This window comes from Micrasema longulum, unplaced genomic scaffold (assembly GCF_059751315.1).
Source record: "Micrasema longulum isolate JH-2025_06_02 unplaced genomic scaffold, ASM5975131v1 h1tg002250l, whole genome shotgun sequence".
Lineage (NCBI taxonomy): Eukaryota > Metazoa > Arthropoda > Insecta > Trichoptera > Brachycentridae > Micrasema > Micrasema longulum.
In genome coordinates, this window is record NW_028279408.1 from 36151 (window position 1) to 57742 (window position 21592).

A 21592-nucleotide genomic window follows, 5' to 3' on the forward strand; every position below is an offset into this window, starting at 1 on the left:
ACTAGCTGTATCTGACTATGCTGTTAATAGATCATTATTCTTTATTACTGCAAAAATGCATACATAAATGCACGTACAATATATTATTGTGTCTAGAAACTTATCTCTAGTTCAAAGCCCTTATTATGTATATAATTTTATAAATAACATTACAATTGATACATTAATAATTTTATTAATTTTATTTATCTACAATGATAACTGTAAAATAATTATTTTCCATTAAGCATTTGACCTGACGTATCATTACAAGTCGGCTTCGTGGTGTAGTGGTCAGCGCGTTTGCCTACCATGCAAGAGGTCTCAGGTTCGATTCCCGACATGGTTGACACGATATTTTTATTTCAACTACAAACCATCACGCCGTTGCCCCGTAGGGGTAGGCAGAGAGGATAGAACGCCGTATCACTCTGTTTGCGTACAGACCTTGCTTCCTCTACATTCATACATCTTCTCATGCACGCACGCCGACTATTCCTACTCTTGACATGTCCATCTTCAAGTATTCGATGGACTCGATCGTGCCATGTCTTTCTCGGTCTTCCTCGTTTTATGCATCCATCAACATTCGCATCGTAGATCCTTTGCGCCGTTCTTTCGCTGTCCATTCGCTCTACATGTCCAAATCAACGCGGCACCCCTTTCTTGATTCTGTCTATAATGCATGTCTCAGTCTCACGCAGTTCACGGATCTCGACATTTGTGCACTTATCATACATCGTTTTACCACACATTCGCCTAAGGGATCGCATATCGACAGCATTTAACCTACTTGCATTATTATTTTTCTAATTCCATACTTCGCTCCCATACATTAGTTATTTATAGTAAATTTATTTCATTCATTTATTCATTAATCCATGTCCGCTCCCTATTTGGAGCATATGGTGTCCACGAAGATCCTCCAGGCATCTCTGTCGGTTGCCAGCTCCTGTGCATCCTCCCAAGTCAGGTTCGCGTCCCGTAGTTCTCACATAAACTGCCGACGAACAGTCAGCAGCGGACGTCCAGGACGTCGAGAACCAGATTCCTTGCAAGCGTGGTTAAGGCTCTCAGGAGGCATCCGCAGTATATGGCCCAGCCAACCGTATCGCCTCCGCTTGATGACAGTTGCCACCGGAGTTTGCTGCGTCCGTTTTCTTATTACTTCATTCCCCACAAAGTAAAACCACGAGACATCTGTTCTCAAAACTCAGTATTTTGCTGTGTTGGGCCCTAGAGAGGTCCCGCAGTTCGCATTCTTCAGATAGTCAAACTAAACCGCAAAATCTGATTGATGTACATTAAAATGATCAAATATTTTTTCTCCCTAGATGCACAGCTGCGAGGTGCCTCCAGCGCAGGGGGCCGAGCTCCTGCTGGAGCTGGGCACACTCATCACCGAGGGCAGAGCCAGCAGCCAGCAGCAGCCCGGCCGGGGGCAGCAGCCCTCGCCCTTTCCAACCAGGGCCGGCAGCTTTGGGAGCGACCAGGCAAGGAGGCAGGATGACACCAAAAGGTACACTTATTTAACTGTAACTATATATGTATAATGTGTCTTGGACAGCCAGAAAGGACGAATGCATCGATGCTGGAAGAGCTGCATGTTTCAACTCGTCTGTCAGTGGTGTGTCTGAGGAGGATACTGTCTTTCTTTGGACATGTTGCTAGACGTGAGCCAGACAATCTAGAAAAGGGAATAATGTCTGGCCGAGTTGAAGGTAGGAGAAGCCGGGGTAGAATCCCATATAGATGGACTGACCAAATAAAGGAGGCTACGGGGCTAAAATTTGATGTGTCGGTTCGTCGGGCTTAGGACAGACTGGAGTGGAACAGACTAATCAGAAGTGCTCATGGTGATCACGATCCTCAGCATTGAGGGACCGCATGAGAAGAAGAAGAAGTATATATAAACTGAGATATTTGACCTATGCTTTCAAACGTTTAAATAATTATGTTCATTCATACGCCGAGTTTATGGGTAACGCCCTTAACATATCTGTGTGCTCTCCTTCATCTTTAAATACAGCTTTGTGCTATCCTTTAACTTCCACATTCAACATAGCTGTGTGCCCTTCTTCAACTTTAATTACAGCTTTGTCATCTTTTTCAATTTCTACATTTATCATTTTTTGTATACTCTCTATTAACTCGTACATTTAACATATTCTGTGCGCTCTCCTTCATCTTTAAATACTGCTTTGTGCTCTCTTTGACTACTGCATTCAACATAACTGTTTTACTATAGTGGGATAATTTATTTAGCGCCATTTTTGTGAAAATCACATGTTGCTGTGCTCTCCTTCAACTTCTAAACTCAGTATATCTGTGTGCTCTCCTTCAACTTTCAATACATCCGTGTACTTTCCCTTAGCTTTCAATGTATCTGTGTATTCTCCTTTAACTTTCAATGCATTAATTGTGGGCTCTCCGTTAACTTAGCATATCTGTGTGCTCTCCTTCAACTTTCAATACTGCCACATTTATGTGTTCTCTGTCAACCTCTACATTCAACATAGCCGTGTGTCCTCATTTGACTTTTCCATTCAACGGTTGCATGCTAACCTTCGATACGTTTAAAACGCCTGTGAAAATCAAAAAGGAAACGAATATTTAATACTTCAGCGTGAAATCTCACTTCCAGAACCACGGAGAAAGACGGCGAGTACTGCTGGGACGGGGAGGCGGGCGCGGCGGCGGCCGGCGACGGGGGCGCGGCGGGGGCGGGGGCGGCCGCCCGGCGGCTGGAGGAGGCTCACCGGAGGCTGCTGGTGGCCAAGCTGCTGGCGTGCCGGCGGGCGCACTTCGCCGCCGAGCCGGGGGACCAAGACACGGTAAACGTCGCTGTGTTAATCCCCAGTCCGAGGAGTATATACGATGGATATCCAGAAAGCAACCGTTTAAAAATATTTAATCTCACAAAATACATTTACTCGACAATGTTTTCAGTATATTCAGCCTATAATTAATAACAGTAGCCTCAATTAATGATATTTATAATCCTTGAAATTTAGCTTGATTAAAATGACAGCTGTCAAACTCATGTCAATATTGATGAGAAATTACTGATCACTGATCACTGATCATGTACCGATCAAATAGATTTTATCAGTTTTTTCATGCAAACATAAAACCCTGTTTCCGAAAATTGATATAAAAACAAGCCTGCTATAGTGTGTCTAAGACAATTATTCACAAAAAAAGACATTTATACTTTTTCCATGAACAACATCAAATGAATTATTTTTTTATTCGATCGATTCTGGCGCCTATCTTAATTCGCATTTATGACCCAATTTTTTTATCAGGGTCCGCAGGGGGCGCAGGGCGGCGGCGACGCGGGCGCGGCGCGCGGGCGGCGGCTGGCGCTGCGGGGGCACGCGGAGGCCCTGTGGCGCGAGCAAGTTCCGCTGTGCATCGAGGTGCTCCTGGCGCCCCCGTGCGGCGCCTGCCGCGCCCCTCTCGTGCTGCTGGAGACGTGGACCATGTCCATCTACACCAAGAGGTAATTGGATATACAGAATTCGAACTTGGCTGTGGTCTTGTGGGTAGTAGTGGCGAGCGGTAACTTTTTTATAGGTAAGCTACGAAAAATGTAGAGTTTCGATCATCTGTTAAATGAAGGTAAGGTGTTCAGTCTTACGCTTTAAGTACCAGTCGAGGGACATGAAATATTGCAATGAAAAAAAAAAAATATTGTCGAGTGACCTTGGCACGGGTAACCCCAGTGAGGTCACATTATTTTTATTTTTAATCATTTTGCAGAATGGAAAAAAAATAATAAATTGTAGAACCACCTTTTTAATTGATATTTCATTTCGCCCCTCCCAGGAATCGTACCCGGGACACAAGAACTCCATTGTGAACGGTTCATTTCATCTCCTGCTACAAAACTTTATTTGCCAAAGTTGATTTTAATGCCCAGTTTCTGTTACCAGCACTTGCCTTCCTATCAATATGTTTCTCAGTTTTTTCATCCCCAATAAACATACTTCCTAGATCCACAAATTCCTCTAACTGTTTCAAAAACTGTAGTAATATCTCCATGAAAAATAAAATAACAATTATTTACTGTTTTTTACTTTTGTGCTTTTTTTTTCCAGAGCTCAAGATCAGTCTAGTCATATCACATCTCAGTGGCTGCTCAACGCCGTGCGATCTCAGCTCCACTTCTCTCAGATCTCCGCCTGGAACGCCAAGCTTCTCCAGGAGCAACTGGCCAAGGAGCAGTCGCCGTCGGAGCGCCAGCGGAAGCTCAGCCGCGAGACCTGCAACTTCAAGAAGTATGAATCCAACTGCGACGAGGAAGACAAGGAGGAAGACAGGGTCAAGAGGCTCAACGTGGTCTACAGCATCAAGATCCCGGGGGAGAATTACAAGATAGCCGACTTCAAATGCGACCCGGTCAAACATACATTCCCCATCACCGACATTGGCAGCAATGTCTACCTCAAAGTCACGCTTGAGAGTCTTCCGCGCGTTGAGGATATCCCCCTCGTCAGGTGCGGCTGTTCCACCAGCAATCCAGGCACCCTGAAGCGGCGGCGGAGTAAGGATATGTTGACCAGTGCAGCTTTGTCTGAAGAAGTTCTAGCATCTACGCTGGCAGCCGCATGCAGCTTGGCAGAGAGCAAGGCCTCGTGTTCTCGAATCTCAAAATACCTGGAGAACGATGGCGGGAAGAGCAGAATCAAAGGCGCTACGTTTTCGCCAGATCTCGGCATCATCAACTCCGATATGGGATGCGCTAGCGGAATCACGAGGAAGTTATCAGCCTACGAACCTCCTAACTCCGATGTTTACTGCGCTCCTAATTCCCGTGGCACAACACCAGAATCTGATCTTAATGATTCGGGGTATTCATGCTCCACCAAGTGCGACGAGCCTCTTCACAAAGCCTGCAAAAGGAAACAGTCTGACATGTATCAATTGTATGACGAAGTTAATATCCACGCGCCCGCTGATAATGTCGTTCGAGCTAATTATGTCTTGCTCGATGATCGGATGCAGACGCAGTGCAGGCTGAAAGGTAAACATCGGTGCAACTGCGACGAAGAGTCGGACCAAGGAATGCAGCCGAAGGAATCGGAGAACAAGAGGAAGGGAGATGGAGAAAATAAACCAAAAGATCTAGACGAGCGGAGAGCGAAGGAGATAGCCAAATACATGAGGCGGTTGAGGAAGGAAGCCAAACTGAAACAGATCAGAGAGAGTGGACAGTCCAGTCAGGAAAATTCCGAGTGCAAGGACGGTAAGCCGTACGACGCTGTAAAATCTAAATCAGGTCGGCGCGGAACACCTAGCAGACACAATGATCTCATTTCTAATAAGGATTCTGTCAATGGCGAACAGAAAAACTCAGTACCTGATGAGCGAGCCAAAGTATCTCCTGACTCAATCAAAACTCAAACGCCAAAGGCCAATCAGAAGTCTACGGATTTTCATTCTGCGACATCCATCCCCATCTTGCAGGCGTCCCGCTTCGACCACACTCTCCGAATGGGGAACTACAGATCGTCCGTCTCTTTCCACGGAGCTTTGTCTTCGCGAGAAGCGTATTCCGTCAAAGATTCAGACTGCGTGTGCTCTTCGATCGGTTGCGACCAAATGGCTTCTGTTAAATCGTGCAGTCAACTAGACGGCGAGATCGTAAACACATATCATGTTAGTTCGCTGAACAAACGGTCTCAGACGACCAGCTATCCGGAGCAAGGAACCAACGGATCGAGCGACAACTATCAACCGTCCGTTAAGAAGTTAATATCCAGTTACACCCAAACCGACGATTACTCTTGCGACTGCGGTAAACCTCTAGCGTCCAAATGCGCAGATTGTATGAACCTACGTCCAGAGGAGACGAGCGAAAGTGGGCTCCACCAGGCGGGGATGAAGAGGTCCATAGGAACGCACGATCTAACAGCTATAAACAAGTCGGACTTGCTACTCGAGGCCATAGAACGATGCAGCAGACAACCGAGATCTCCGGATGCCATGGACAAATGTGATACAGGAAAAAACGACGCGAGAGACAGTTCAAACAAAGTGATTGAGAACAAATGTGATAGTAGTAATTATTGTGCGTGTGATAAAAATATATATAATAATATTAGTTTTAGTGATTTTAGCTGTAGTAACGAAATGCTTCTTAGCACGTCCCATAAAGATAAGTTCGACAAAAATTCTAAGCCGTCGACAGGCAATGATCTCATCGGTAGTGAAAGAAAACCTTCCAGGTACGAGGGACTTGTACAAAACATCGACAGAGCCGTCGATTTCATAAGGAAACCAAAACTGAAACGCCTCGCGCCCATCATCGACAAAATAGACAAGATCATGATAGAAAGAACGGAGCAAAAATTGAAAGAGATACCTCAAAGTATTCTTAATTCCACACCCGACATTTCGAATTCCCCGATAGAATTCGTTAACGACCAAGACGAAGATTTTCTCTGCAGAGACGAAGCGTCGGGAGTCATGTATATGACGAATTCGCGAGCGTTCCTCAAACAGGTTAACTCCGGCGAGCGGCGTACCGGCTACGATTCCGTCGAAGAAAACGACGCCCGAACGAACAGCGATTCGGAGCAGCATGTCGTCGTGTACGAGAAGGGAGATTACGGAAGCTTCGGCGAGGTCAAGAGCGCGGGGAAGCACGGCTACGACGACGTGGAAAACTTCTGTGCCCGCAATTGCAAGCACTTTCGAGGTGATGAAGAAACTCAATCCCAAGACTCTCTCGAAGACGTCTGGGACGTGGAGTGCCACAAGTTTAAGGTACAGTTGTTGTTAATTATATTTTTAATATCTTAGTATACAAGATAACTTGTCCTCGGAAAGAGACCAATCTACTCGACTCGAGCACCGGTTTGTGGGTTCATTAAATTCATTCGCAGTTAGTTCGCTACTTTGCCAAATTCTGCCTCAAATCAGATATTTATTAGATCAATCCTTAAGCCCAAGATTTATTTGCAAATTTCGTCTGAAATTTTAGAGGATGGTTGTTATTGAAGTAACAAAATTACCTATTTACTACTTATTAGTACTCATATACAGGGTGTTCATTAAACCCTGTCACGTCCGAAACCACGATGATCAGTATGAGCAAGAAGACATATTGGCACATTAAAATAAATTTTTAGAACGACTAAAATCTTAAATTAAATCGAATATAAAAAACAAATGGTTGCTTATCCCTGTAGAGGCGAAACGAGGAATGGGGAAGGGGGGAGCCTGATACACTGTCAACCGCACGTCCGCGTCCCCCTCGCTTCTCCCCTGCAGAAGTGAGCAACCATTTGTTTTTTTTTTAAATATTTTATTTGAAAATTTTTCTTCTTTCTAGATATTTTTTTAATATGCTAATATATCTTCTTGCCCATACTGATCATCGTGGTTTTGGATGTGACAGGGTTTAAAGAACACCTGTATAAAATAAAATATCTTGGGGTTTACTTGGATAGATATTTGAATTTCAAAACACATTCCCAATATGTAACAAAAAAAAAATTAATTGACATTCAATACATTTTGAAATCGTATTCCTACATTAGGTGCACCCCTGTTGGTGAAAAGAGCTGAGTTTGACATTTACAAAAATAATTCTAAATTTGATTGTTTATTATTTCAAGTACCTAGGTACCTACTTACAAATGAAAAGTTGAATGATCTTTTTTACGTTTATCTGGATGGATTTTACTCGCGTTCAAGACATAATCAGGCATTTTGGTTTCGAATTAAATGTCAAGCTCACGTCAAAACCCGGCTGGCGGTTGGACAACGGCTAATTACACATTGGGCATGACTAGGCGTTTGGGCATGAATTAAGTGTCATAATTTTAGAGTGCACATCTTTGTCTATTAATAGGTCCACGGTTTTATATAAGAACACCGAATATGTTAATATGGTTCTGTAAAAGTAAAGTTTAACGTTAACTTAACTTTAATTTTAACAATTTAAAAAAAATAAATTATTGTGTTAATTACTCAAATACTAAAATCTAGCAATAGCAAAGCATTGCTGGGTTCAGTTCGTCACATATATTTAACGTGTTTCATTGTTTTGTCACAGCTGCAGAAGTTCGGTAACGCTCCGGACCTGTCTGCCGTCCCGTCCGTCTCGGAGATGGACAGGTTCCGCTGGCGACTGGATTCTGCGGCCTCCATGGTCTTCCACTCCAGGACCGGCCTTCCGCTGACCTCCAGCCCGGCTCCGCTGAGGAGGGGCAAGTCCTGCTTCGACTTCGACAGCACCATCAACAGCGTGTCAGGCATCAAGAGGTATGTCCAACTTACAGATACTCGAGGTCAAATAAAAAAGGATATTATTAATATTTAAATAAAATTATTAATATTGACAGGCGCCGTGGCGCAGTTGGTAAGACAGCCAACTGTGAAACTGGCGTCGCAGGTTCGATTCCCGCCAGTTGCAATAAAAAAATCCAAGAAAGATTTTTTTCTCAATTGGTCTGGGTGTTGTGGTATATTTTCCATTACTTCCTTCCATATCCTATTTGCCACCTGCTGACAAGCCTCTACAGAAGAGGCTTAGCGGGTTATTCCTTTAACCCCTTGAGGTCCTTTGGCGGGAGCCACCCGCCCGAAACAAAAATACGCTAGAAATCCTACGGCGTGTGTCACCCGCCCGAGCTAACCGTCATGTAAAAAATGCGGTAACTTTCTTATTTCTTCAAAAAAAAAACAAAACTTTCACTACCATATGTTGTAAAACAAATGAAGTTGAACGAGCAAGAGCCGCAACTTGTAAAAGAACGGCACCTTTCTTCTCTGAATTTCCCCTTAGCTTTGCTAAACGCTGTATAAAACAAAATACGCAGCAGTGTTGGGAGGATCATTACGGCGCTTCTTCTACAGGTAAAATCACTACACCCAACGCTGGCTGATGTGGCAAACTTCCGTCATCATCACCGAAGTACTTTAAAAACGACCCAAATTTTTACCGGACACGGAGCTATGAGAAGTTACCTATATAGGTTTAAATTAAGGAATGATGACTATTGTCCATGCGATGATATTTCTTCACAGAGTATCGAACATCTGTTATTTCAGTGCCCATTTTTCAGTTTGCAACGCCATAATCTTGAAGCAGAATGCAGGAAAGATGGAATATCCTTAACAGATATCCACACTGTAGTTAAAAGTAGTTATCACGCGCCATTGTTCTTGGACTTTGCAACAATGGTGATTGGACTCATAAAGGTAATAAACCAAAATCAGATAATTCAGAGCTAGCTTCAACAAAAACTAAAAAAGAAAAGAAAAAAAAAAGCATTGATTTTGTGGTCAAACAATTTACTAAATAATAATAATTTAATAAATAATGTGCTGTTCTTCGATCAACACAGCACAAACTATGGCTCGCATGCACCAATGTCCCGATTGTGTCGTATTGTAAACTCGAAACAAGATCTTGTCTTGGGGTAGTAATTTTTTTTTTTTTGTCCTAGCTTTAATTTCATTTAGTTGTATTTTATTTTATTAGTGCCTGTATTTATTATAAGAAATCGTATTTACCATCATTAGAATGGACTGCGTAAGTCCGTCAACTAAATAAATAAATAAACTAGTTTTTCTACCGGGGGTAGCGAAACAATGTCGCCAGCCTCTGTTGCGTCATATTCACCATGTTCGCCCTTTCCAGCGCCCTGTACGGGCAGGTGGCGGAGGACACGCCCATCCAGGCGTGGTCCCCGGGCTCCAGCCCCGGCTCGCCCCCGCCCCCCTCGCTGCCGCGCGCCCTCGCGCGCCCCGCGCCGCTGCCCGCGTTGCGCCCCCCGGGCAGGGGCGCGCTGTTCCGCCACGGCACCACCAGCGGCCTCTTGGGTGAGGAATGACGAGACATGACCGTGACGGAAAATTCGCTTCTTTGTTTATTTATTGAAGCGGCATCATCTTTGTGGAACAACAATATTTTTTTTCTATTTTAGGGAGTTTCGAAGAGTCTGTGTTGAACGGGCGTTTGGAGCCGGCAGCCACTGTCGCTGGCTTCACGGCCGAAATCGGAGCCTCGGGCTCCTTCTGCCCGCCACACCTCAAGCTTCCCGTCACCGTGTTCTTCTACTCGCTCGGGGAGAACAACACTACCAGCGCTCCCTACTTGGTAACTACGCAATACAGAGTCTAGGGTTTTGTAAAAACTCAGTCCTATGCGATTCAGAATTTGGGGTTTTGTAAAAACTCAGTCCTATGCGATTCAGAATTTGGAGTTTTGTAAAAACTCGGTCCTATGCGATTCAGAATTTGGGGTTTTGTAAAAACTCAGTCCTATGCGATTCAGAATTTGGGGTTTTGTAAAAACTCTACACACTCAAGAGACATGTGTTCAGTTCGTAGCGTCACATAAGGCTCTTGAGAAGTTTATTAAAATAGTAAAAACTTAACTAGACGCAATTTTGAATGAAATGTTTTATGAAAACATAAACTCGACACAATCCAGAGTTTAGAGTTTTGTAAAAACTTAACTAGACAATTTCGAATTATAGTCCTTGAAATATAGCTTGATTAAACTGACAGCTTCCAAACTAATGTCAATCGTGATAGGAAATTACTGATCACTGATCATGTACCGATCAAATTGATTTTATCAGTTTTTTTCATGCCAACATGAAACTCTGTTTCCGACAATTGATATAAAAACGAAAAAACAAGCCTATTATAGTGTGTTTAAGACAATTATTCACCAAAAAAATCTTACGTTGATCAATTTGTCCAATCTCTAACGTTTTTGCAAAATGATGTAACCTTGTAAGAACGTCGTTAATAATTAGGTTTTAAAGATGATTTTATACATTTATGTTGATTTATATGTCAAGCATTGTATTAAAAAAATTAATTAACATGCCAGATACGAATAATTTTTTGTGTGTCAATATTAATCACTCCTTAGACGTCACTACGGAGTTATGTCGTCACTATTGCTGACAACTGTCATCTAATCAAGCTATATTTTAAGGACTATAGTAATTTTTTACAAACCGTAACTTGCCACAATCCGCAGTTTATTCTTGTTATTATCCTCGGCCCTACCCGACCGAGTTTCTCCAGGGTATGCTCGGCTACAACAGTTTAGAGACTAGAAGGAATGTGTATTTGACTACACATGTTTATCGATTGTTGCGCGGTGTGATCGATAATTCTGAGATTATGATGAGCATTGGTTTGTATGTTCCTGATAATTACCCAAGACAGCGTCAGCATAGATTGTTTCATATTCCGATATACAGGACCACCCTGCCGTTGGAAGGGCTACCGCTACGCTGAACAACATCGCTCTGGATGTTGATCTATTCCATGTATCCGAAGGGGTTTTCCGGAGCAGGATTCTCCTACTATTTTGACAAGAGTCTCTTTCATGTATTTTTTTTCTATTTATGATATGTACGTCTTGAGTTTTAGTTTGTTATGTATATGTTATTTTGAAATAAATGAATTGAATTGAACACCCCGATATAACCCAAAATATTATTTATCCCCAGGGCCACATAAACCTCGGCAGACGCGGATACTGCGTGCCTCGCGCAGGCACGGTCCAAGCTACCCTGTTCAACCCGCACGGCACAGTCGTCAAGGTGTTCGTCGTCATGTACGACGTGACGGGCATGCCGGCGAGCTCGCGCACGTTCCTGCGCCAGAGGACGCTGTGCGCGGCGGAGGCTCGCGACCCGCGCGCGCTGCGCTACCTCATACACCTGAGGTGAGTCAACCGGCAGCGTTGTGACGTGACTTTAATGAGTGCCAGATGTTATCCGGATATGCAGAGATCCGGATGATTGGATTAGCCTTTTAAAAAAAAAAAATGGTTTATTAACAAAAATTACATATCCTTTATCTACTTAATACATACTTATGTAATAGATTTCTCTGGATCATGTCTAGTCTGCCTAACTAGGTACAACCTGTTTTAAGGCAGACATTTTTATGTCCTTAAAATATAGCTTGATTAGAATGACAGCTGTCTAATTTAATTAGCTAATTTTATTAGTGATGGAAATTACTAATCACTGATCAAATCGATTTTATCAGTTATTTCGTGCAATCATGAAACTCTGTTTCCCAAAATTGATATAAAAAACGCAAAAACGAGCCTATTATAGTGTGTTAAACACAATTATTCACAAAAAATAAAACATTTATACATTTTCAAGAACAACATCAAATGAATTATTTTTTTATTTGATCAATTTGTCCATCTCTAACGTTTTTGCAAAATGATGTAACCTTGTAACGTCGTCAATAATTAGGTTTATTTTAGTTTTTTTTGTTTTAAAGCTGATTTTATATATTAATGTTGAGTTATGTGTCAAGCATTGTATTAAAAAAATTAATCAATATACGAAATACAAATGATTTTTCATGTGTCAATATAAATCACTCCTTAGACGTTACTACAAAGTTATGTCATCGGTTTTTCTGACAACTGTCATTCTAATCATGCTATATTTTAAGGACTATAGTTAATTTATTATAAAGTTATACAATATATATACCATTTATTATTTTAGATTGTTTTTTTAGTAAGTTTTCCGATTTTTCTCTACCTAAATCCAGTAACCATTTTATTACAAATTTATTTAATTGCATTAGTTCGGGTCACAGCTTTGTAATGTTTGGGTAACAAATTGAATATTTTGGGGCCCAGAAACCTGAAATTTCTTTGCCCGAATTCAGAGTTTGTGGTAGACCCCATGACCACCCTCTAGTTTGACTTCTGGTAGTGTGGGAGTGTTCCTTTTGGGATTTGATAGAATAATTTAACTTGCACAAACATTATCATTCTAAAAATATATAATGAGGAAGTTCAGTGGTTTTTAAAAAAAAAATTGTTTGTTAAAAGACTGTTGAACTAAGTCAAAATTTTTTTTTAAATTTTTTTATATATCGTAATATCGGTGCTACGATTATTCAATGTTTTGTATTTCTGAAATAACTCCGCGTGTAACGTCAGAGGTTCATTTCCGCTTATTCTCATTCAGTTCTTCCCATTGGTCCGGAAGCGACAAGCAGACCGGAAATCTTCCATAGCTCTCAGATCATAGGTTGATTCACATGAACCAGTGACGTCATTTAAAGTAGTGCGTTTTTATCAAAATATTTTTTATTATATTTTCTGTACATTTTCAAGAAACTTTGCCGTACAATTTAATGCTCTAATTTTTACCCCGCGTAAGAAAACATTTTTGTATCCAATTTCCCGTAGGGCTGAAGTTCCTCATTGTCTTATATCTAAGATCTCGAATTCCTCAAATAACTTGACGCTGGGGTTCCTCAGGTACCTGAAGTACAATAGTTGGAATGTTTTTAACTTTTACAAACGATAAACAATAAATACAGAAGTTTTTTTTAAATATTACAAACAAGAATCTTTTTATGTATTTGACCAGTTTAAAATTTTTTTTAAATACCATAAGATTTTCTAGTTTTGTAGGTGTTTTCTGAAAATTTAGAATTATCGTTTTTGTGATTGACACCTTTTTCCGAATGTGATTAATACAGTGTTTTATATGAAAGCAGTCTGGCTGTTTTTAGCGGAACATAGAATCGACCTTACTTCACCCGATAACATTAATATCTCATTTTTCCAAAATTGTGGACTGGCTGCTTTCTGCATAACTACGTTCAATTATTGAATACCAAAGGAAGAGTTCCTATTTCTAGATAATATTAAAAAAAAACTGCAAAGCTGAATCTATAATAAAAACTATTAATACAGTTTACAACAGAGATGAAGAACATTTAAGAGAAGGTAATATAGAAGTCTAACCAGCCATTGACAGGTCATAAGCCCTGTAAATATAATATAAACAGCTCCCCAGGGAGTTGAATCCAGTCCTTGTCTACAAAAATTTGAACAAACTCAAAATATTGTTGCTATTAATACAGGTTACGATTTTATTTCAATCACCCTATTTTTAGGCATAGAAATACGAATAAAGTGAACAGCCGATTACAAATATGGCCGGAAAGTCGGCTTTCCCGACTAGTCGGTACATCTCTAATAATTATTTAATTCAATATTTTGAACATTACAAAATGTTGGTAGACAAAGTCCAAAGACAAAACAAGACAAAAATATTCTCCATCTCTTGGAATATTTGATTACTCTCTAGGGAGTGAAAATTCCTTGTTTACAAACATTTGGACATACTCAAAATATCAAGTCTCTTGTTTTGTCAGAGTTAGATTTTCTTGAATGAGCACTTGTGGTGTTTATAATATACACGGTGTTCTTTAAACCCTGTCACATCCGAAACTGCGATGATCAGTATGAGCAAGAAGACATATTGGCACATTAAAATATTTTTTTAGAACGAATAAAATATAAATAAAAAAAATATCAAAAAAGCAAATGGTTGCTTACTTCTGCAGGGGTGAAACGAGGAGGGGAAGGGGGGAGTCTGATACTGAACCGCGCTCCCCTCACTTCTCCCCTGCAGAAGTAAGCAACCATTTGTTTTTTTTAAATTTTATTTTCAAAAAATTTATTTGTTCTAAATATTTTTTTAAATATGCTTATATGTCCTCTTGCCCATACTGATCATCGTGGTTTCGGATGTGACAGGGTTTGAAGAACACCCTGTATAATAATAAGTGATTTTAACTAATGTTTGAATTTTTAATTTCAGATTCCTTACCTCAAAATCCGGCAAAGTCTATCTCCACACAGACATCAGAATAATCGTATCCCGGAAGGCGGATTTGGACACGGCGCACTCCCTGAACTCCGCGATGGCGACGCAACTTCACGACGGCGAGGCGCGCACGAAAAACTCCGACGCCCGCAAGAAAAAAACGGTAGAAACCGGCGTGTTCCAGAAACGGAACGGCAAAGCGGCCGCCGCACCCAAGATCAACCGCATGTTCGGCGGCAGCCACGACTTCAACGACAGAAAGGAGACTCTCGGTGGCTCGGCGTCGCACAGCGCCGACGAGGACCCCGCCGGCCGAAAGATCGAGGCCGTCGCCAGCCACTCCTCGAAGGAGATGTCTTACGAGCTGCGCAGCTTCACGTACGGTCCGGACAATCCGAAATATTCGCCGCGATGAGCGTCGAAAATCACGGCCAAACTTACGCCTTAAAAATTTGACAAATTTAACATGTCTGACAGAACGCGATGCGTTATTTATTTTGTACGAAATACTTTTACCATTAGCATAGATCTCATTTTTCGTTGCGGTTAAAATTTGCAGCTCACGTGTTATATTTTTTTTAGTTAGCCGATCGTGGAATCTTTAATGTATATTATTTAATTTTTAATGTTACGAATCACGGTTATTTGAAAATTTTCATTTGTAATTTTAACCCCTGAAAATTTTCATTTGTAATTTTAACCCCTGAAAATTTTCATTTGTAATTTTAACCCCTGAAAATTTTCATTTGTAATTTTAACCCCTGAAAATTTTCATTTGTAATTTTAACCCCTGAAAATTTTCATTTGTAATTTTAACCCCTGAAAATTTTCATTTGTAATTTTAACCAGAAGTCGAATAAAAAACAACGTTCCGTTTTGTAAAAGGTCTCGCCATATTATCAACACTTTTTATTATATAAATAAAAGACGAGTGAAACTTTAATCCACAAATTTAATCCAAAAATATCCAGTGACCGGTTTCATCGCTTTCGCGACATCTTCGAGACTGATATCTTTATTTAAGAGCTCAATGTATTTATACAAAACAGAAGTAAGGATAGATAATTCAAAATTATTTCTTTTATTTTATTTAACTTTTTGTACATAACTTTATTTGTACATTGGCGGGCTTATTGCCAAATGGCAATTTCTTCCAACCAACCAATAAAATTCTATTTTTATTTTTATAACTCAAGTTACATAACATATTCAATAGAAATTAAAGATTGGAAAGCTAAAGATATATCAAAATGGAAATAAATGTATTTGTTTATAAATGACCTCAAATCAAAACTATTACTCAATGGGAAAAAGGAAAAAAGAGGAAAGAGAAAAAGGGGAGAGACTTAGGAAGAGAAAGGAGATGTTTATTCAGACGTGATTTAAACAGAGATAATGTAGTAACATCTTTGATGGTGGATGGGAGATGATTCCACAGTGGAGCCGCATGGACACTACATGAGTTAGAGAAGAAAGAGGACTTGTGGATGGGTATTAAGAGAGTGCCTTGAGAATTAGAACGAAGAGGTAAATCGTGAACTGATAAGCGTTGAAATTTTTTACGCAGGTAAATAGGAGCGTTAGGAGTGATAGTCTCTCCGCTGTCTAATTTTTAGCCATTTCAGTTGCCTACGATAATCAGAAATGTGGTCATATTTCCTAAGACCAAAAATGTACCTTATGCATGTATTCTGAAGTCGTTCAAGTTTATCGAGTTGCTCACAGCTTAAATCAGTGAAGTATAATTTTATTGATTAGTTTTTGTGAGGTTTCTAAAAGTTTAGTATGATTATTAGTATTTTTTATTTAAGTTTACTGTTGTGCACACAGTGCTATATCAGTGTTATTACAAAAAATAAGTTATTTTTATCTTAAGGATCATTATTAAAAAAAATTCGGGTTAACTAATGAGTTGATATAATGCTATTTTAACGAGTTTAAGTATTTTATTTTTAGTTAACCCGAAAAAAAATTGATAATGATCCTTAAGATAAAAATAACTTTATTTAATTAACTTTCATATAACTTTGAATTATCTATCCTTACCTCTGTTTTGTATAAATACATTGAACTCCTTAATAAAGATACTTGTCTCGAAGATGTCGCGAAAGCGATGAAACCGGTCACTGGATATTCGTAATTTGTGTATTAAAGTATCACTCGTCTATTATTTATATAATAAATTACAATGAACTTCCATCAAGAATTTTCACTTACAAACTTAAATGTTATCAACACACGGTATTTTACAGTGCGATATGGTTAATCGTCGATTGGCTCTTTTACAATACGGAGCCGTTTGGTAATATGCCTTGCCAATATTTATGCCGGCTAAAATGACAATCTGACTCCGACATATCCACCAGAAAGAAGCAGTCTGCAAATTGTTTTTATTTCAATGCAAGTGTAGTAAGATTTTATAATACCAACTTCCGTTTGTCTCTCACGCGACATTATAAAATATACATATAATAATATAATCGAAAATGTACAATATTTTGAGTAAATCCAAATGTTTGCAAACAAGAACTTAAGTCCTTAAAATATAGCTTGATTAAAATGACAGATGCCAAACTAATGTCAATAGTGATGGGAAATCACTGATCAATGATCATGTACCGATCAAATCGATTTTATCAGTTTTTTTTATGCCAACATGAAACTCTGTTTCCAACAATTGATATAAAAACGCAAAAACAAGCCTACTTATAGTGTGTACCAAAAAATAAGACATTTATACTTTTTTCATGAACAACATCAAATGAATAATTTTTTTATTCGATCAATTTGTATTGAAACGTTTTTGCAAAATGATGTAACCGTGTAAGAACGTCGTTAAAAATTAGGTTTTTTTTTTTTTTAGTTTTAAAGCTGAATTTATATATTTTTGTTGATTTATATGTCAAGCATTGTATTAAAAAAAATAATTAACTTGCCAGATACAAATGATTTTTCGTGTGTCAATATAATCACTCCTTCGACGTTACTACAGTCATCACTTTTGCTGACAACTGTCATTCTAATCAAGCTATATTTTAAGAACTATAGACGTCCATAAAAAAAAAATTGTATCGAAATTTTTAGTTTGTCCAGATGTTTGCAGACAGACAAAAGACTGGATTTCACCCCTTGGGAGTTGTTAAGATCAACAAATTACAACAGAGATGGAAGCTTAGGCATTTACATGGCTTATGACCTGTCATTGGCTGGTTTAAGTGGCCATTAAATTCACGTTTTGCCTATGTTTGAACATCTGTATTTCTTCAAATCTTCCGTCTTTTGATTTTGGTGAAGTTAAATCGCCGAAACCTTTATTTGTTGCGAAGAGATTCGTCCGATTAATGAGGGAGTTTAGCGGTTTTAAAAATAAATAAAAAATGGTCAATAGACTCAAATTAAACGAAGAAATATTATTTTGTTTTGTATTATCAGCACTACGATTTTTTTGTCTTATTTTTTAATTACTTTGCGTGTGACATCGCTGGTTCTCTTCGGTGAGTTGTCCCGCTTGGTGGGTTGGCTCCCCGGAGACCGTAAATCAATCACAACGCTCCATCGTCGCTTGATTTAGGCAGAACTTGTCACACCATTTAAAGTAGTTCATTTTTTAACAATGTTTGAGTACGTCCAAATGGACTGGCTGGATTTCCTCCCTCGGGAGTTATTCAAATTAAAATTTATTGCAACAGAGAGGGAAAACATTATTGAGAAGGGAATATGGAAGTCTGGGCATTTACAGGGCTTATGTGCCTGCCTGTGCATTGGCTGGTTTGAGTGGCCACTTTACACACTCTAACATTCACCATTGTTGAATTTACACACATTTTATTTTTATTTATTTATTTTTCAAAAATATTTACAAAATAGTCTTAAATTAAAGTCCTGCTTAGTTGCATACATACAACTCGTCAGCAGGTTCTTATAAATTGCATCGATTATTCACACTTTACCCACATTATTAATAATTTTACTTGAAAAACATTACATATTACACTATCAAAAATTTAAAACTATCACTATAGTCCTTAAAATTTAGCTTGATTAAAATGACAGCTGTCAAACTCATGTCAATAGTGATGGGAAATTACTGATCACTAATCATGTACCGATCAAATCGATTTTATCAGTTTTTTCATGCAATCATGAAACTCTGTTTCCGAAAATTGATATAAAAACGCAAAAACAAGCCTATTATAGTGTGTTTAATAAGACAATTATTCACCAAAAAATAAGACATTTATACTTTTTTTATTTGATCAAATTACATTGATCTATTTGTCCCATCTCAACGTTTTTGCAAAATGATGGAGCCTTGTAAGAACATCGTTTTTTTTTAGTTTTAAAGCTGATTTTATTATTTATGTTGATTTATATGTCAAGCATTGTATTAAAAAAATAAATTAACTTACCAAATACGAATGATTTTTCGTGTGTCAATATAAATCACTCCTTAGACGTTACTACAAAGTTATGTCGTCAGTTTTTCTGACAATTGTCATTCTAATCACGCTAGATTTTAAGGACTATAATACAATTTTTTTTCTATTAGCCATAGTTTGAGCAAGCGTCTCACTCCTGTATTTAATGCTGTATTTTTAATATTGTTTGGTAACATGTTAAATATTTGAGGTATACTGTATTGCAGTGTCCTTTTGCCACATTTATTGCAATATCTAGGAACAGCTAGCTCCAGTACAGCCATAGTAAACCTGGTGTTGTAATCATGTACCGACTTGTGTTTATACTCGGAGTGCGACGCATGCTGACAAATTAATTTGTACCAAAGTAGAGCCCTAACAGATAATTTATTTACAGATTTATACATCAATGATATTGAAAATTAAAATGAACATATTGTTGCATTGGTGAATGTTACACAGTGTGTAAAGTGGCCATTAAACCAGCCAATGACAGGTCATAAGCCCTGTAAATGTCTAGTCTTCCATATTCCCCTCTCAATCATGTTTTCCCTCTCTTTTGCAGTAAATTTAAATAGTTCATTTTTATTAAAATCGGTTTTTCATGCATTTTTGAGAAACTTTGCCATACAATTAAATGCTCTAATTTTTACCGTGCGTAAGAAAACAATATCCAATTTTTACATAGCACTGAACTCCCTCATTATTTCCCATACGAGGCAACGCCTGAAACGCCGACGTTCACGTCTAGATGTCTGTCTACTCGCGATCTAACCTAACCTACAAAATATTCTTACGTGTTTTTCACTGTATATAAATGTACATATGATGTTTTTTATCTCACAGACCACTTATTTTTTTATGCATAACATACATATTTTCAATTGTTTTGTTTTTTATTTGTTTCATGTGTTTTTTATTATTTTTTTTCTCTTTTCTCTTAGTCTGATAAAAAGTAAGGAAATCATACAATTCAATAGATGTTAATTTAAAACAATCATTTTTATGGTATTTCTACTGCTACCATCACGCCATTTCTCCGTACGAGTAGGCAGAGAGAACGGACCGCCACGCACATCCATCCTTGCATACATGTCTAGCTTCTTCCACATTCATTCAACTTTTTATACATGCCATTCGGTTCTGCCCGCTTTTGACATGACCAGACTTGAGATTTCGGTTTATCCGATCGTGCCACGTCTTCCTCAATCGTCCTCGTCCCACGTTACCGTTCATTCTCGCCATATATATCTGTTTCTCCATTCTTTTGTCATCCATTCGTTCTATATGACCGAACCATCTCAGAGACCCTTTCTTAATCTTGTCAATTATACCTGACTCAAATTTACACTCTCCCCTGATTTTACACACATTTGTCTAAGATATCGTATTTCGACTGCGTTCACTCCTCTTTCATCCTTCCTCTGGCAGTTCCATATTTCACTTCCATACATAAGCATTGGGACTAAAACTCCATTGCGCACTGCCAATTTAGCTTCGATTGACATACTTATTTTAGCAATTACTGTGCTCAGTGCGCCTTTCATTTTGTTGCCCGCATTCACTCTCCTTTCAACATCTTTTTCTATTCTTCCATCTCTTGAAAACATGCTTCCCAGATACACAAATTCTTCTACTTGGTATTTCCGATAAAAAATATACATTTTGGTAATAAAAATATAATTACTTTTCGACTGTTTTACGAAGCTTCTTACCATCATAATGTCCACAACTCAACTTCTGCAAAGCAAAAGTATAACAGGTGTTTTGATAGCCGTTTGCAAATAATGAAATGCATATTTTTTAGTTCTTCAAAATTTTCATAATAAAATTTAAAAAAACAGTTGCAAATTGGGGTGTGACATTTGTGTCACATTGTGTTCAATCATTGAAATATAATAGTCCAGAAACCGCGTACATCAAACTGAAGCCAACTAAACTACGCACAAATGCGTAGTTTTACGTTTTGGCCATTAGTTACTCTGTAGACATCGCTTAGTACGCAACTGCCAATTTTAATTCAATCATGCCGTGTTATGTCATTTTTAAGCGCCAAAATACTGCTGGGATTAAAAGAGAATAATGGTAGGATCACATTTCACATGTAAGAAGCGAATTCACAAGTAATATTATTCAATTATTTTACCGTCTGTCAGATTGTGAAATAAAACAAGACGTCGTGACGTCTTCATGAAAAAACAGAATTGTATAATTTCCATACTTTTTATCAGAGTGCCTTAATTAAAAATACCATTATTATTATTTGGAATGCGTCAATTAAGGATTCTATTATACAATATGATTTGAATAGATTTTCGCTTTGAAACTGAAATTTTTTCACTGGATCAAACCCACGAATCCATTTTATTTTTGTGACTATTTTACTATCAACTCTATTCAATCTAAATGAATTAAGAGGAAACACGGTCTGACTTATCATACAGACTTATTCCCGTATTGTCTCCCTGGATTGTGGCACTTGAGCAATAATTTTACACACTACCTTTGCTGTGTCTCTATCATTTTGCTTTTTTTAAAAATTGTTTCTAA

At 38.7% G+C, this 21592-nt stretch overlaps 1 protein-coding gene and 1 long non-coding RNA gene across 2 annotated transcripts; one reads left to right on the top strand and one right to left on the bottom strand.

The window, feature by feature from the left end:
* Positions 1–1313: 1313 nt before the first annotated feature.
* On the top strand, positions 1314–15375 carry atos (atos homolog atossa). Its single transcript, XM_088239746.1, has 9 exons — positions 1314–1498; positions 2624–2813; positions 3288–3484; positions 4083–6753; positions 8048–8256; positions 9638–9819; positions 9924–10096; positions 11472–11689; positions 14619–15375. Exons 1-9 carry the CDS (start codon positions 1314–1316, stop codon positions 15037–15039), a joined length of 4446 nt encoding a protein of 1481 aa, XP_088095872.1. The 3' UTR covers positions 15040–15375.
* LOC148272667 (uncharacterized) lies at positions 15167–15961 on the bottom strand. Its single transcript, XR_015824799.1, has 2 exons — positions 15355–15961; positions 15167–15298 (listed from the first exon to the last, which is right to left on the bottom strand). It is a non-coding gene; the product is annotated as an uncharacterized LOC148272667 (long non-coding RNA).
* Positions 15962–21592: the final 5631 nt, after the last annotated feature.

What these genes read in the sequence shown, in the direction of transcription:
- atos (XM_088239746.1), top strand. Translation starts at nt 1,314, where the DNA reads ATGCACAGCTGCGAGGTGCCTCCAGCGCAGGGGGCCGAGCTCCTGCTG. An exon ending in AGGCAGGATGACACCAAAAG is followed by an intron (nt 1,499 to 2,623) that starts GTACACTTATTT and finishes TCTCACTTCCAG; the next exon opens with AACCACGGAGAAAGACGGCG. An exon ending in TGGAGTGCCACAAGTTTAAG is followed by an intron (nt 6,754 to 8,047) that starts GTACAGTTGTTG and finishes GTTTTGTCACAG; the next exon opens with CTGCAGAAGTTCGGTAACGC.